General features: G+C 32.0%; 2 protein-coding genes across 2 annotated transcripts; both read left to right on the forward strand.

Annotated features, from left to right (window-relative positions):
- Window positions 1-1,641: 1,641 nt before the first annotated feature.
- LOC129613363 (procathepsin L-like) lies at window positions 1,642-12,041 on the forward strand. Its single transcript, XM_055527374.1, has 3 exons — window positions 1,642-1,660; window positions 1,702-1,932; window positions 11,071-12,041. Exons 1-3 carry the CDS (start codon window positions 1,642-1,644, stop codon window positions 12,039-12,041), a joined length of 1,221 nt encoding a protein of 406 aa, XP_055383349.1.
- A 2,445-nt stretch (window positions 12,042-14,486) lies between these two features.
- On the forward strand, window positions 14,487-15,473 carry LOC129613364 (procathepsin L-like). The gene has a single exon (XM_055527375.1). It carries the CDS (start codon window positions 14,487-14,489, stop codon window positions 15,471-15,473), a length of 987 nt encoding a protein of 328 aa, XP_055383350.1.
- Window positions 15,474-17,329: the final 1,856 nt, after the last annotated feature.

Raw genomic sequence — 17,329 nt, forward strand, 5'->3', positions numbered from 1 at the left:
CATATATCGTAAATATGTATATCGTAAAAAGTATTAATTAATATTAAAGGGTTATTTTTACTTTAATAAAAAATTTCCTATTATTAATTTTTAAAAAAGAATTTTCTATAAATTGTGCCAAAATATTGTCCTATATAGGAAATTCGATAATTTTTCGGGAATTTTCGATATTTTTGTTATTCTCTTATTGAAAACGAATGGAAAATCACGTAGAGTACTTATATATATTCCTCTCCTGAATTTGAAAGAGAAAAAATTGTGTTTAATATTTGTAAATATGATTCGTTGTTAATCACGAACTTGTTACGTACGAGTATTTTATACAATTTGGGAAATTATAATTTTCAGTCAGAAAATGAACTAATCCCTGAATTATATAGTGCTCGCAGTATGGAGGGAAATTTACGGTAAATTATATTGATTTTAAAATGGCCAAATGGGATCTCATATTCAAAAATATTCTTTAAATGTGCTCTTACAGTTGTTTTTTTTTTTCAATAATTATCTGAGAGAAAAACTTAAATTCGGTTCTCTCTATGTGAGAGAAAAACTTAAATTCGGTTCTTTTTATGTGGAGAGAAAAATTTAAAAATTGTAAAAGTGTTGATTTATACGAAACTATTCCATTAATACTAAAATTTACTTTCGTTAATTCCTTGTATTATGGACAATTTATTTGAATTCCTCAAAGTTATTCAAAATTTTTGACAATTTCGAACTAATTCCAGGCATTTAAAAGATTATTGTAATGGTCTCACTAAAAAATCTAGAACAGCTCCAATAAATAAATAAAGTTTCAACTGGTTTTTTCCTAGACTCTCAAAATTAAATTGAATCCAATTATTTTCATTTCTCTTCCTCAATTTTGATCAAATATTATTTGCTATAATTATAATTATATAATGTGATGTCACAAGTAATTAATGTAATTTTATTATCTTCTTAAAAAGTACTTTTATAGTTATAAAAATAGATTTTGAAAATTTTATAAATGATAACACCCAAATTACAAGCATTAACAATTGATGAATTGATTTTTGATTTTTGGATTTCGAATATTTAATACACATGTAAGTATGTACTTATAACTGTGTTCTTGCCCACTTTAGATAACAAAACATTCATATGATTAATATTAAAATTATGTGTGTATGTACTAGACCTACCTAAGTATAAATGATGACCCTTTAGCAGTGAGTTTAATTCGAACTTTTTTGGGTTTTTTTTTTTGTGAAATTGAAATTTTTTCATTTGTATTTTTGAATTCATTCATTGTGATATTTTAAATTTCAATATTGAAAATATTTGAATATAATATGTACCTATGTGTGTATTTAAAAAAATCTCTAATTGTTGATTATAAATCAAAAAATTTAAAATAAATCACAGAAATTCATTAGTGTAAATTAATTGATTCTAATCAGACGTTTTTATTATAATAAAAAAAATACTTGTGCCTCCTTATCTTTTAATGCTTATACCCTCTTGAAATTTTATTTATGGTTATATGAGTAAAAATCAATATTCAAAATAATAAAAAATAAAGAAAAATTAAAAAACAAAATCACTTGAAAGATATTTTTAGTTTAATATACCCATTACATTGAAAGCTAAGTCATTCTCAGCAATAAATGACTTAAAATGCTCCATTTCTTTACGAGTACTTATATTTTATTTAATTTTGATTTTGATAATTCCAAGAGTTACTTTCAGATCAGGCCACTGCGGCCAAAGGTGCTAATTGTAACATAACACTGTTTATAAAGCGCAAGCTAAGCTACACTATTCTACAATTCGACAGTCCACAGAAAGGCTCGAGTCAAACAAAAGCTATCGTCGTTCCAGACTTTGCAAGAGCATTCGGCCCTTCGTTATCATACACATCCACATGCAACGGGAACGACGATGGGATAACCTTAGTTCTATTAACAAGTTCCATCAGCATTTCTAGATAATTCCATACTAAATTCAATTCGATTTCGTAAGAGTCTAATGTCTCAATTATCCGAGAACATTTTAATGGTATAGTTCACATATTATTTACAAATGTTCTCACACATTGAAAGGTCCAAAGCAAAAAGCTTTGCCTGAAGTTTCACTAATGAAACTTTATAAATAGAAATTTTCTTCACCGTTTTCGTGATAAATAACGATAAACTGAACAGTCACATTGATTTTGGATTACTACGAGTCATCTAAAAAAAGCCCTGCTTTGGAAATGAAAGTCACCAACACAATGGAACACGTACGTGGAAAACAACCAAACACAAGACTAGCACTAAAGAGCTTTGTTTGAAAAGGGAAGGCCTCATAATCCCCACAATCCTGCTTCTCTGGTCTTCTGTGGCCATGTAAAATCAAATCGGTTCCATACCAGCCACACGAATATTGCCTCAGTGGTTTCAGTGTATTTCCTCTTCGATCTCATAGGCAGATCAACACCATTGCTAGACTCCGGATGAATTTTTTGCATTTGTATGTCTTTGACTATTTGAAAAATTGTCATTCGCAATCCTTCAATGTTCTCGCAGAAAGACCTGTAAGACGTCCTCCCAATTATGATCGCATGATTATACTCCAAGAGCGCCTTCGTTTAACAACATTTACATTTTTAAGCCCAATTTTATGCAGCGGAGTCACAACGGATCTACGTGGCCTAGGCGTACCTTATCTCCTACTTAACCCAACCCTTAACCTAACCTAAGGTTTTGTTATAAGCGAAAGTCCTCTTGTGTAAACATCTGACATTCTAAATATTGAAATTAAATTTTATAAATATGAAATTTTCTTATTAAATTTTCATTTGATTACAAAGCAAGACACTATATAACTTTCTTTTAATATACAAATGCTGTCATACTCTTCATACATATTATTACTATTATAACATTTATAAATTATAAATAAATTGAATAATATATTTTTCTTCTTCTTTAAATATTCGCATATAATAAATTTTTATGATTTAAAATTTCCAATTCACATTATTGCTATTCTTATGTTTTATAAAATCTTTTTGCATTTCCAGAATATTGTTATTATTATGTATATATACTATTATACAAATATAAAAGATAAGAAACTAAGTGCTCGTTTTTAATGCTCTTTATAATCTTTGGGGCATATAAGTATCTTTTATATAAAAGAATAATTTATATACAGATTTATTCTTTTTTTCAACTAAAAAATAAAATTTCTTGCTCTTTAAAACAAATAAAAGAAAATAATAAAATAAAATATTATTTTTATTTTTTTTTTTTACTTTCCAGAAAAATATAAAAATTATTCATATTTTCTATTAATCAGTGATTTTCAATCTTTTTATTTTGAATTTTTTTAAAATTTCCAAGAGTTTCCAAAAATTCTAAAGTTTAAGGAAACTAAACTTTTATTAAATAAGAGAATATGAAAAGAGAATTACATTTTTAAGGGGAAGAGAAGAGAATAGAGTTGATTTTATTTTTAAAGTGAAACAAAATATACTTTTTTGACAGAGATAAATAAATTAACATTGACAGATAAACGAAAGTCTAGCAAATGTATTTTCGGATAGAAATAATTGAGAAAATCAACAGGGAAGATGCAGTGACGTCGTGATTAAGAGCCGGGTAGCGTGTCGAGTGCCACGACCGCCCATAAGGATCTATTGTCCCCCTCTCCAAGGAGTGCAGGAAATCCCCCTACAACATCGTCTCAAAATTCATTCTCCTGATGAACTGGAACACCTTTTTGGGTTCGAGAAACCGTCAGAGCCAAGTCCCCATTAGAATACTAATATAGTTTTAAAATCACTGAAAAATTTACAATCACTAAATAAATGAAATTCTTTATAAATTCCATTTGAATTTATGATAATACATTTTATGTATTATCATAAATTCATATGTATATACGACATAACTACAAAATATTAACTAACAATTTCCTTCTGGATAAAATTATTATGTCTTATATGCCATTGAATTTAATGAAACAAAAAATAAAGTGTTGAAAGTAAAAGTAAACTTGTGCGTGTAACCAAAAAAAAAAAAAACTTAAATTATTTAAGTATTTTTACAAAAATTATTTTAATAAAAAATTATATTAAAGAATAATTCAAAAAAAAATTCAATAAAAAATGACTTCCCTCCTTTTCGACAAAATATGAGAAAACCAACGGAAAAGCAATTGTTTACTATTTCACTCCATCAATCATTATGCGATATGACAGTAAAACAGTCAGAAAATAGAGAGATAAAAATTCAAAAGAGAATGAGAATAAAATAATCAAAAAAACCACATTGAATAAAACACATTCATTATACATTCACTTATGTATGTACCCATGCATGTCCTCTTATATGCATGCAACACACATACCAAAAAATAAATAATAATACGAGCACCTACATATCAAATAAATAAAACGTATACCTCATATAACCCGACTCCAAACAAATACTAAAAAGAAACAAAATATACAAATCAAAATATTCTCAAAGGATATTTAAGTGATCTTATTCAGAAGGAAACGATAATAAAGCTCAGGAAGTGCAGATAATTCACTGCATTAAATTTTTCTCTTTTTCTTTTTTGTTCTTTTTTCTGGATGAAAAAACAAAAAGAGAAATAAAAAGTAATCGAAATAAAGAAAGGGGAACAAATAAAATTGATATTTTTTTACCCACCCCATTTCATTGTAATATAATAATAATAATAATAATAATAATAATATGTCCTTTTTTTCGGAATATCCTTGAAAATAAGAAGTAACGAGAAAAAGAGAAATTGTCATCATACGTTAAAAATAATATTTACTCTATGAATAAAGAGGAAAAATGTTTCTTCCTTCTTACTTTCACTGTTGTTTATTAAATGTGTAATTTTTTAAATAGAGAGAAACTGTAATAGTAAAAGTGTTGCCGTTGTTGTTTTTTTTTTTTGTCAAATAATGGAAGTAACATTTAAATTATTAAAGTTTAAATTAAAATTTTGAATTGAAAGCAGTTCGAGGGAAATAATTTGTTTATATTACCTAAATTAAGCCTAAAATTTAGAGTTAAGCTAAGTTGACGGTCAAGGCTGTTGGTCTAATAATCATAATTTCCTTTATATGTGTTAGAAACTGAGGGAAACTAAACCGTTTCAAGGTAATGATTTTATATTGCTATTATTACTCTGTTTTAAAGTTGTAATTCCGTACTAGTTAAATTTTTTACAATTTTTTGACATAAACACTGTTGCCAATTATACTTTTTCAAATATGCAGTAGAGATTTTAACGTTTGTAATTGCAAAACATACTACAATTTCAGTAGAAAGGTAAATTTTAACAAAATTTATTGTAATAGAGACGCATATTATGGCAGCTTAATTGTGTGTATTTGTGATAAATGTGTTCTATAAATACATATAAATATATGTATACATATGTATGTGTTAAAATCATAAATTTATTTTCATGTACGAATAAAATTTTTAAAAAATTTTCCTTGTATTTTTATCATAATTTTCTTTTATTATATTTATTATTTTAACTATCCATAAATTGAGGGTTTTCTTTTGTTTAATAAGAGCTGCTAGAAAGAGAAAAAGAGAAAGAATATTACTAACAAGCAGAGTATATAGAAAAAGAAAATATCATAGCCAGGAAAGCAAAAATTAAAAGAAAAACGCAACAGGATAAAAGTACATAATATATATAGAGAGAGAAATATTTAAAATTTTTGAATGACTGAAGGCAATTTCTAGCATCTCCTCGATGACGACGACAATGATGATGACGACGTCGACATTATTTTAACAGTTTTATTGTGCATTATCTACATTGTACTTATTTATACATTATTTCGTATAATATAGAGTAATGCATAAATCATGCATTCTTTATATACTTTTATAAGAGCATTTTTAAATTCTCATATTATTCTTGTACATACAAATTCATATACAATTTGTATGTATATAAAAAAGTTTAATTATGAGCATTGTGCTGATTTTAATATTATCAGTGATGTAGAATTGTAAAATTTTAAATGGAACTGTTGAATTTGATATTTGAAATAACAAGGTGTTTTGAATATTATCCACGATTTTAAATATTTGCTTTATTGGCTGTTTTGCCGGCAAAAATTTTGCAATCGGCTGTTTTATCTAGAGTTTTGAAATTTTCTCTTACGCACTTACTCTGGTGGAAATGTGATCTGCCAGACGTTTCAAATTACTCGAGGGTGTTTTATGCCCAGTGTCCTTCATACAACATAGTGTTGGGCACTGTCACCTCATTTGTGCAATATACGATCCAGTTCCTAAGCAGGTCAGATAATATAATGTTTGGAAATTTTAAAAATAAATATTGATGTATAAATTTTTGGAATGGCCTGTAAATTAAATATGCTTTTTAAATTTTAATATATTAAGTATATTGTTCCCAATTTGACTTGGAACACCACTGAATATTTTTAACAATATTATTAGAAGACTTAAGCAAATTATTTTTCAACATAAATGAGTATATGTTTCTATGTTCTGTGAATACTTATATAAAGTGAATACCCATCAGTGTCTATCATTTACCTCACAGTATGATAAGCTGCTTTATGGGAATATGTGTATATGATAAAGATTATAGTGTACATAGAACGCAATTATGAGTTAAAAAACAAAACTAAAACAAAAAAACAAAAAGTAAATGTTAAAAAGAAAAATAACAGTAGTGTGCTAGAATGTTAGATGAATTGTGGTGCTATACAAGTTGTTGTAGTATTATAATCATAGTAGAAGTGGTAAAGTAGTTGTAGTAGTAACAGCTATATGCGAGAATCTTGAAATTTAAAAAGTTTTTCATAATAATAAATGTCATTCATCTTCTTTATTTTTATGTTTTCTATTTAAAAATTCAATTATGCAACTCCATTTTTTTGCTATTTTTAGCTGAAATCATCTTTAAATATAAGCTCTTTCCAGTGGATGCATTTTTATTCACATTTATATCTCGGGCTCTCTCAGCTTTATACAACCAAAAAAAAAATTTAAATGGAAAATGATGATAAAAAATATCCCCAAAACACAAAAGATCTTTTCTCTTAAAATTCAAAGAAAAAGAATATGGGAAAAAAAATGCCTCTGATAGCAAAAGTTTTGTATAAAGGCAAGAAAAACAATATGGGAGAAAACAAAAAGGATAATCCAATCTCAAAAATTTTCTATTATTCTTTTTTTTACTGTAATTGTTATTATATTTTTTTTTTAGTCTTTGGCAGTATGCATAAATGCACATTTCGTTCCTTTCGTTTTTTTTGATAAGTTCTGAATTAGAATAGACTGATGATATCATACTCATCTTATGATTCTATTATTAAGTATATGACAAATAGTTATAAGAAATGTTTTTATGTATTAAATTTAATTGAAGGTGTCCTGCAGTAATGCATAGTTTTAAGATGGTAAAATGAATTGCAATATTATGGTAACTTAATGTGTCAGGATAAGATGATAGACAAGAAAATTTGAACCATATGACGTCTCAAGTATAGTTATTAAGAATTTTTTAATATTTTTTTTCTGAGAGGGGATATTTTAGAAATAAAATAAAATGTAAATTGAATTGTCGATTTTGTTACAACCGTAACAGTTCATTGTATCAATCAAGTCCTTGATGAGTGCCCCGAAACGGTAAGTAAGAAGATGTTTAATCCAGCCGTAGTACTTAAATACTCTAACAAACTAGTGATGTTTAACAAAATATTTTAAATAACCTTCTGTGTGAATCGAGAAGTGAATTTAATTTACGACGATTAAAGCTAACAAAACAGGTTTTTTCAGTTGTGAGTTATGGTTCACTAACAACACCGATTTAATAGTTACGAGGTACTCCGAAAATTTTACTTCACAGAAAAAATATAGGTATTGTAGATTGTAGATTCTAAGGGAACCGAGTGGGACAGGAGAAACCCCAAAGCTACCGCAGCCATTTTTGACTTATTGCAGCCCCCCCACTCCCTGGTCTATAAAATCCCCGTCCCAATCACAAAGCCGGAGATATCCCTAAGGGAGTTGGACAACAGTTCCCGAACACTTAGGGCCCCATGTCCAAGACAGTTGCGGCGCCGAACAGCCAGTGCCGGACAGTCGCAGAGAATGTGCACGGCGGTCTCATCGCCACCCCCACAAAATCTGCACAGGGGGGAGCCCGACTTCCCCAGCCTATGCAGGTGGTACTTCACTGGGCAGTGCCCCGTGAAGAAATTCGCAATAGTGCGAACCCGGCTCCTGCTCATCCCCAGCAACTCCGCGGCGAATCCGCCGGAGCACGCCGACTCTCAATAAAGTCTCTGTGAGTTCTGTGGGCCAACTTTAGCCATACCCCGTCCTCGCCAGAGAGAAGTCGGTAAGTCACTAGCCGAGCTTCCTTCAATATATGGAGGTGCAGTGGCGGCAATCCGATCATCACCTCCAATGCAGCGGTGGGAGCCGTCCGCATCGCCCCGTTTACTCCCAGGCCTCGGTAGCTTTTCCAGTTTGGCCCGCACACCCGCCTGCTGAGCCTTACGGCACCATACAATCGACGCATAGGTGACGATGGGCCTAGCAAGGGCCGTATATAGCCACAGTGCTATTCCGGGACTAATTCCCCAGGTCCCCCCGATGAAGCTCCTACACGTCCACAAGGGCGCCGTAGCTCTCCCGATAACTCTATCTATATGGGTATTCCAAGAGAGACGATCATCCAGGGTTACCCCCAGATACTTCACCTCCCTCGAGTAACTAATACGTTCACCAAACACAATTGGGCTCGTTAATCTGTCCCTGCTTCTGCGTCTGGTGAAGGCGACCAAAGTGCTTTTGCTTGGATTTATATTTAACTCAACGCCTTTGCACCACCTTTCCACAACATGTAAATTCTGCTGTAGAAGATCAGAAATAGTGCTCTCAACTTTTCCCCGCACGACGAAGACCACATCGTCGGCGTATCTACATCCACTACAATGGACCACAGGAGGGGCGAAAGAACCCCGCCCTGCGGACATCCTTTTGCAGCGGAGATGAAGAGTATATCGTCAGCTATGGTGGACTTAATAATCCTATCCTGTAGCATCCGATTAACCCATCTGCTAGTCGTCTCATCAATCCCTCGTTTGTGCAACGACTCACAGATGACATGATATGGGGTGTTGTCAAAAGCTCCCTTTATATCAAGGAAGCAGCCAACTGCCACCTCCCGCACTTCCAGTGAGTTTTCAAGGACCCCACCAGACTCTGCATAGCGAGTACAGTAGACCTTCCCGACTGATAGGCGTACTGAGATTCATGCAAGGGATTGCTTCCCAGTGCATCGTCCCGTATAAATCTATCAATCACTTTTTCCATTGCTTTCAATAGAAAAGAAGTAAGGCTGATTGGACGGAAAGACCTTGGGTGGTTGCTTGGTCGCTTACCCACCTTCGGAATATACGTATACTTTAGCCACCCTCCATGCCTGAGGGATGTAATCCCACGCATAGCTGGCACGAAAAATTTCGAACAGTGCTCTAGCGATATGTTGGAAACCCCTCTGCAAAAATGCAGGATATATCCCGTCATCATCTGGAGATTTGAAGGGCCTGAAAGAGAAAACAGCCCATCTAATCCTGCCCATCGTGAAGACTAGACGGGATCGTTGCCAGTCATCCCTCCTGGGCCAGGATGCCCTCGGTTCGATGATCGCATTTGAGTGATTCCGAAGAATCTCCGAGTCAGGAAAGTGCGTTCTCAGTCATGGAGCCATCAGGACGTTCCATTAGGTCCAACCCGCTAGCATACTTTTTGGAAAGCACCCTGTGAAGACGCGCACTGCTGGAGAGTTCATCAATGCCCTTGCAGAACGCCCTCCACGAGATTCTCTTCGCTTTCCTAATTTCTTTATTGTATTTTGTGAGTGAGTCCTTATACTCTTCCCACGAACCCGACGCCTTGGCCTAATTAAATAGCTTTCTGGTCTTTAGTCTAAGCCTTGAAAGCTCCGCATTCCACCACGGGCACTTCCTATTGCTCCGCCTTGGCTTAGCGCGGCAGCTTCCGTGATAGGCATTAGTAATAGCCGCCGTCAGGGCCTCGCTGGCCAGTTCGATATTCATAACCGTTCTGACAAAAGCAGGAACGGATCTAATCCCATCCATGAGGAGCGTTTCGAATTGACTCCAATCTGTGGATTGGGGCACCCGATATATTTCTTCTGCCACACCCCCGGAGACCATGATATCAAACGTAATCTGCCTATGATCGGACATGGATGTCTCATTTGAGACATGCCATCCACCAACTCTACTGCCGATAAATTCAGTGCAAAGGGTGATGTCAAGGACCTCTTCCCTAATTGCATTTATGAATGTCGGCCTATTGCCCTCATTCATAATCATTAATTTATTGCTATATATAAATTCAAGTAGGCACTCACCTCTTTTGTTTATATTGCTGCTTCCCCAGACGGTGTGGTGGGCATTGGCATCACTTCCTATTATAAGTTGGAAGTTCCTCCTTCCACATAAGTCCACTAGATCCTTCAGTTGCTCGTCCGGGTGGGCACAGTCCCCCGGGAGGTAGGATGAGCACACAATGAACTCTGTCCAGCCCCCGCAGGACTTCACCTTCACCAACGCAGCTACTTGGTCCTTAGAACAGTAATATAGGTATACTAGAATAAATATAGGTATACTAGAAAATATAGGTATACTAGAATAAATGAATAACAAACCGAATCGACTTAATAAAAATAACACAAAATGTGAGCCTGTAAGGTAGACCTACTGTTTTCATATAGACTAATCAAAAAGATAACAGAAAAACAAAAAAATGTTATCGGAATACCGGGACTCTTTATCAACATACGTAAACTATGCTCTTAATCTAATCAATATTTGAATTGTGTAAAAAGATTTCATACTTGTGCCATAATTCATATTTTTGTTTTTGTAAAAAAAAATTATTTATTATCAATATTCAATAACTGGCTCTTCCATTCTATCCGTTTTATATAAATACGGTTATAATTTGAATAAATATCATTTAACAAAATTCATAGTAAATATCAACTTTAAAATGAAATTATTCTTAGTTGCAATTTTTGCATTAATTGCTTGTCAGCAATCCTATGCTGATTTGGATAGCGAGTGGGAGAACTTCAAAATTCAATATGGAAAAGTTTACAATACCCTTGAAGAAGAAGCTATTCGTAAAGAAACTTTTGCTAATACCTTAAAGAAAATTGAAGAACATAACAAAAATTATGCAAAAGGTCTTTCAACTTTTGAAATGGGTGTAAATGAATTTGCGGATTTCACTGTTGCTGAATACAAAGCAAAACTTGAACGTAGTGCTTTTATGCCAACCAGTGGATTTGGACGTCGTGAATTCGCTCAAAACTTTACCGCTCGTGACTTACCAGAATATGTTAATTGGCTTGAATATGGTTACAGAAATCCAGTTTTAAATCAAGGTGGTTGTGGAAGTTGTTATACATTTGCTGCTATTGCTGCTCTTGAAGGACAATATTTCATTAAACATGGTCAATTGATACAATTGGCTCATCAAGAATTATTAGATTGTGGTAAAGAATATGGAAATTATGGCTGTGGTGGAGGATTCCAAAGAAACGTTTACAATTATATGTTAGCTCATGGTTTAGGTCATGCTGCAAGCAATCCCTACTTAGGTCGTGAAGATGTTTGCCGTAGAGGAGAACCACGTATTAGCATTAGCACATTCTTTGAAATTCCAAGTGGTGATGAACAAGCATTAAAACAAGCTGTTGCAACTGTTGGACCAATTCCAATTGATATGGATGCTAGTTTAGATACATTTATGCATTATAAGAGTGGTGTTTTCTATGATTCAAGATGTAGAACAAATTGGTTATCACATGCTATCACTATTGTTGGTTATGGTACTGAAAATGGACAAGATTATTGGTTAGTTAGAAATTCATGGGGTGATTGGTGGGGAGATAATGGTTATATTAAAATGGCTCGTAATAGAAATAATCACTGTGGTGTTGCAACCAGAGCCGTATATCCAATTGTTAATTAAAAAAATAAATTCGATTTAAAATTACTTTCCATGTTTTATTCGTTGTTTATTAAACAAAGCGACTGCTGTAATATATAGTTTTACATTAGGCTAGTTCCTTTTCAGATGGCAGAATTATAATTGAGTTCAATAACCATTGTTGCTTTGATCATAGTTTAACGTCGAGTTCACACTAACACTTAACAATTATCTTAACATTGTTAGTTAATTTTCCTTTTTTGGCCAAGTTAAATGGATACCGTTTGCACGAATATCCAGCTCTATAGGTAAGAAGTCTGGAAGTCATGTTATGATATGTAGATAAGAATCTGTAATAATATGAGAAATTAACAGACAAGCCTATATATTAACTTTCCGCATATGTAAACTATTTTTGCAATAATCGTCAACCGCATTGCGTATAACAGCGAAGCATTATGACAGCATCAAATTCCGGATAAATATGCACTTCTCTGTTCTTGCGTAACCATTGAAACAGTATTATACGAAGCTCTGTTTGCTGAATGGCTCATGAAAATTAATACTCGAGCTTGTTTATAATGCAAAAATTACTGAACTTTTTTCTATGTTTATTTCTACTTTAATTTTTTTAATTTCGTGGTTCTTCCACGAAGCTAATGCAACAAAGTGTATTTGTGTCGGTAGCCTAAATCCTAGATTTATTAAAATCGGTAAGCTAGAATTCCAATGTGCCTACAGAATTTTAGTTTTCTGCTTTTTCATTAACCAAACGGATGGCAGCTCTTTTTTTATTTATTTTTATAATATGGGAAAATGGTTTGGTATAAAATCTATTTCTTAAAAATCTTCAATGTAGCATCAAATTCAATACCTATAGAAACATCAATTCCCATAAGGGATGTGATACATCTTCTTCTATCTCAATGACCTGAAAGTCATGCATGTATTGAAAGTACTTCAAGAAGGTGCTCATAAAACTCCTGTGGTGGTCATGCGGGTTTGTTCTGCAAGTTGGTTATCCTGACGACACATGCATGTTGGTTGTACAAGTCGGTTGTGGCGTTTGCTCATACAAGCTGGTGATATGGATCGTTTTTACCTTTAACGACGCTTGCCATGTCGTTTTTTCCACTTGCATACGAAAATATTTATTCCGCAACGGGAACCAATGGAAAATTCTTTGCGTCTTCCATGTCAGACACTTTAGAGAACTAGGTTTTCATTAAGTTTGAAATGTTGACTTGTGCTCTATCTAGTTGTCTCCAAAGAATCCCTTGTCGCACTATAGCTGAACTTCTTCAAATGTTGTAATGTTTTGTAAAAAAATAGATAATTTTCATGTGGTTCTTTAATATTGCAGTTACATTTTCTAGATCCTTTGATTATATTCACTAATGAACTCTCTATCATATTAAATTCAGCAACGATTTTCTGACGCATTTCAAATTTTTTAAATCTTTACTGAGTTTCTCGTTGATTTTCGCCAGGATTTTGATTAAAAGATTGAAGTGTAAGTTTTTGCACATTGCACATCGGCCCTACCATTAAAGTGTTCCGGGTTTAAATATCATGTATTTCGTTTAGTATATGAGTCTACTACGATTGTCCCTTATAAGTCCAAAAATTAATGTTTGCGAGAGTTCAGTATTTGAATGTCAATCATGTAAAGAGATTCATTTGTCACACGCTACCTTCAAATTCCCCTTTTAAAAATTAACCTACAGTAATGTGATATTCGACGTCAGTACTAACCAAATTAAATAAAAAACAGCAATAGTCACTTCAATGTTTTTGTTTAAAAATAATTCCCTGTGGGACGGCAAGCATTCAAAACTTTTAAGAATTAACCAATAGTATAATAAAATTTACGTGTTGAAAGGGTAAATATGTTTGTGATTAATGTACATTGCGTAAATTTGGCTGCATCATATGAAACAGTAGTTATAATCAGAAGTTTGAAATTTAAAATTGAAGTGCTTTATTGATCTTATCACAACTGGTTTGGGCAATATTTTAGTGAAATGTAAAAAAAAATCATAGCACGCGTGTATGAACAATTTTCCTTAATTGATAAGGAATAGTTGTAGATAAGAAATATATAGAGATGTAATTATCTAAGTATTTAAGGTAATACATTAATATTTTGACGTTACAAATTTATTTTAAGTGTAAATTTGAAATATGAAGAGGAGCTATTTTTATCCGAATTAAGACAGTGATTTAATTACAGGTCAATCAATTTAGACTATCTAATCTGGTTGGTTTTAGATTATGAAGTATAATAATCTCAAAGATAATTCTATCTTTTCAAAAATCGACCTTGATTTTCGCATTTGGAATCATCGATGGCAGTATAAATACATTAGAATTTGTAAAATTTAATTATTATTCCAAAAATACGCAGGTAAAGTAGGAACTTTTACGAAAAAAATATAAATTTTGTGTATACCTTTCATTCAATATTATCATTCTTCTTTTAGAAAAATGAAATTGTTCTTGGTTGCACTCTTCGCTTTAATTGCTTGTCAGCAATCCTATGCTGATTTGGACAGCGAGTGGGAGAACTTCAAAATTCAATATGGAAAAGTTTACAATTCTTATGAAGAAGAAGCTACCCGTAAAGAAACTTTTGCCAACACTTTAAAGAAAATTGAAGAACATAACAAAAATTATGCAAAAGGTCTTTCAACTTTTGAAATGGGCGTAAATGAATTTGCTGATTTCACTGTTGATGAATATAAAGCAAAACTTGAACGTAGTGCTTATATGCCAACCAGTGGATTTGGAAGTAGTGAATTCGCTCAAAACTTTACTGCTCGTGACTTACCAGAATACGTTAACTGGCTTGAATATGGTTACAGAAATCCAGTTTTAAATCAAGGTGGTTGTGGAAGTTGTTATACATTTGCTGCTATTGCTGCTCTTGAAGGACAATATTACATTAAACATGGTCAATTGATACAATTGGCTCATCAAGAATTATTAGATTGTGGTAAAGAATATGGAAATTATGGCTGTGGTGGAGGATTCCAAAGAAACGTTTACAATTATATGTTAGCTCATGGTTTAGGTCATGCTGCAAGCAATCCCTACTTAGGTCGTGAAGATGTTTGCCGTAGAGGAGAACCACGTATTAGCATTAGCACATTCTATGAAATTCCAAGTGGTGATGAACAAGCATTAAAACAAGCTGTTGCAACTGTTGGACCAATTCCAATTGATATGGATGCTAGTTTAGATACATTTATGCATTATAAGAGTGGTGTTTTCTATGATTCAAGATGTAGAACAAATTGGTTATCACATGCTATCACTATTGTTGGTTATGGTACTGAAAATGGACAAGATTATTGGTTAGTTAGAAATTCATGGGGTGATTGGTGGGGAGATAATGGTTATATTAAAATGGCTCGTAATAGAAATAATCACTGTGGTGTTGCAACCAGAGCTGTATATCCAATTGTTAACTAAAAAAATAAAAATTGAAAATATATGACTTTGGTTTCAAGAATTTGAAATAATTTTGGATTTTAAATTTAAATTTACATACATATTATATTAACTGCAATTTTTAGTAGTTAAGAGCGAGAGTTTATCAGGGAAAACTTTGTAGTTTTGAAAGTAAATGTTTCATAGAGAATGAGAGCCACCTCAAAATTTTAAAATGAATGACAAATTCTCGATTTCTTATGGTTCTCCTTAGTTGTACATAATTTGAGTATTCTTTTTACAATTACTCTTTACACGTTTACGTAATTCGATTAAAATTGTTTGAATCGATTATTTATGTCGTATTCAAATTTTCGTAATATTGTGAATGAAAATTCGATCTCGATACCTAATTTATATTTTAATTTAAAAATGTAAATAAAATTACAAGAATTTCTCATAAAATAAATCTAGTGGCAAATTATCATTGGGCGATTTTTTGAAGAATGTATATTAAATTATATATGCATACTTGTGTATTACAGTTGATATTATTGACATATTTATTAAATTTTAGAAATTTACAAACTGTCAGATTTTAAATGAATATATAAAACGTATGTTTGTAAATGTATGTATGCTGGTTATTACAAAAACAACATGTTTAAATCAAAAAGGATATAAATTTCATTTAAAACAAATTCCTATTTTATTTTTATTTACATTACATTTTACATTTGAATATAAATTTTATTTACATATAAATATTGTGTATATCACGTTTGAATGTTTGTTATTCAAAACGTTGAAAAATTATTTTACAATGTCCAACTATATATGTGTGTATATGTGTGTACTCTATTAACACCCAGTTATGTACATGTTCTATTTTTGTTTTTATTAAAATTTCAAATATTTTAATTTATTTTCCGTATAATGTGAAATAAACAGACATTTGGAGTAAATTACAAATATATACACAATACTAAACGAATTCATATATGGGCCTTAATATATCTGTCTAAATATATTATATACTATGCAAGGGTATATATACAGAGCAATATTAAAATATTTGTTGAATTGTATACAGTTAAAGGGTTTTCCCTGAATAATTTTCCTTATTTTCTATATAATATACATACATACATATATACAAGTGAATTACTGAAAAAAAAAACAAAAATTTTTTTTAAAAGAAAAATTAAAAGAATATAGCGGAAACAAGATCTGTGGTATATAAGCGAAAATATGGTTTACAGGGTGGTTGGCTATAATATTCTTTAGTGTCTTATCACTGTTGTTAAATAAAATATTTTTACGGAAAAAACTTGCCAATGTTAAATATTTAAATTTATAAATGTTCCCATCTGCCTATTATATAACCGGACAGGATGGTGGTGGTCCTCCTCACTGGTCACTGCAGATTTCGCTATCATTTGCACAAATTATACTGGCTCACTTATACTGGTGGATATGTCGTGGCATCTTCGGACTTGTAGGAGTTGGCGCTTGGACGAATCTATAATTTTTTGGAAATTATAGGCCTGACTGGCGCTTTATAGGTGGCGAGATGTTACAATAAGTCTTTGAGGCTACAGTGACCTGGTCTGAGGTTGACGCCTGCCTATCTGCAATTGTTTATTCTAGTTACTTGTATTACCCAGGAAGAACGCATATTTCAACATTTTTGTGTTGATGGTAAGCTTTTGTGACCCTATCCGCTTTTCTATTTTTCTCATATTAGTATTCAGTGCTTGTTGAAGTGCTTGACAGCATTCTTTATTTTTAAAGAATTTAAAGGTATAAGATTTCTTTCTTATTTTTTGTACACCTTATCTATAGTTTCAATTGTGTGTTTGTGTATGTAAAAAATTATTTTTAAATTAAAGTCCTTA

This window comes from Condylostylus longicornis, unplaced genomic scaffold (assembly GCF_029603195.1).
Source record: "Condylostylus longicornis isolate FDR11 unplaced genomic scaffold, ASM2960319v2 ptg000083l, whole genome shotgun sequence".
In the NCBI taxonomy this organism is placed as follows: domain Eukaryota; kingdom Metazoa; phylum Arthropoda; class Insecta; order Diptera; family Dolichopodidae; genus Condylostylus; species Condylostylus longicornis.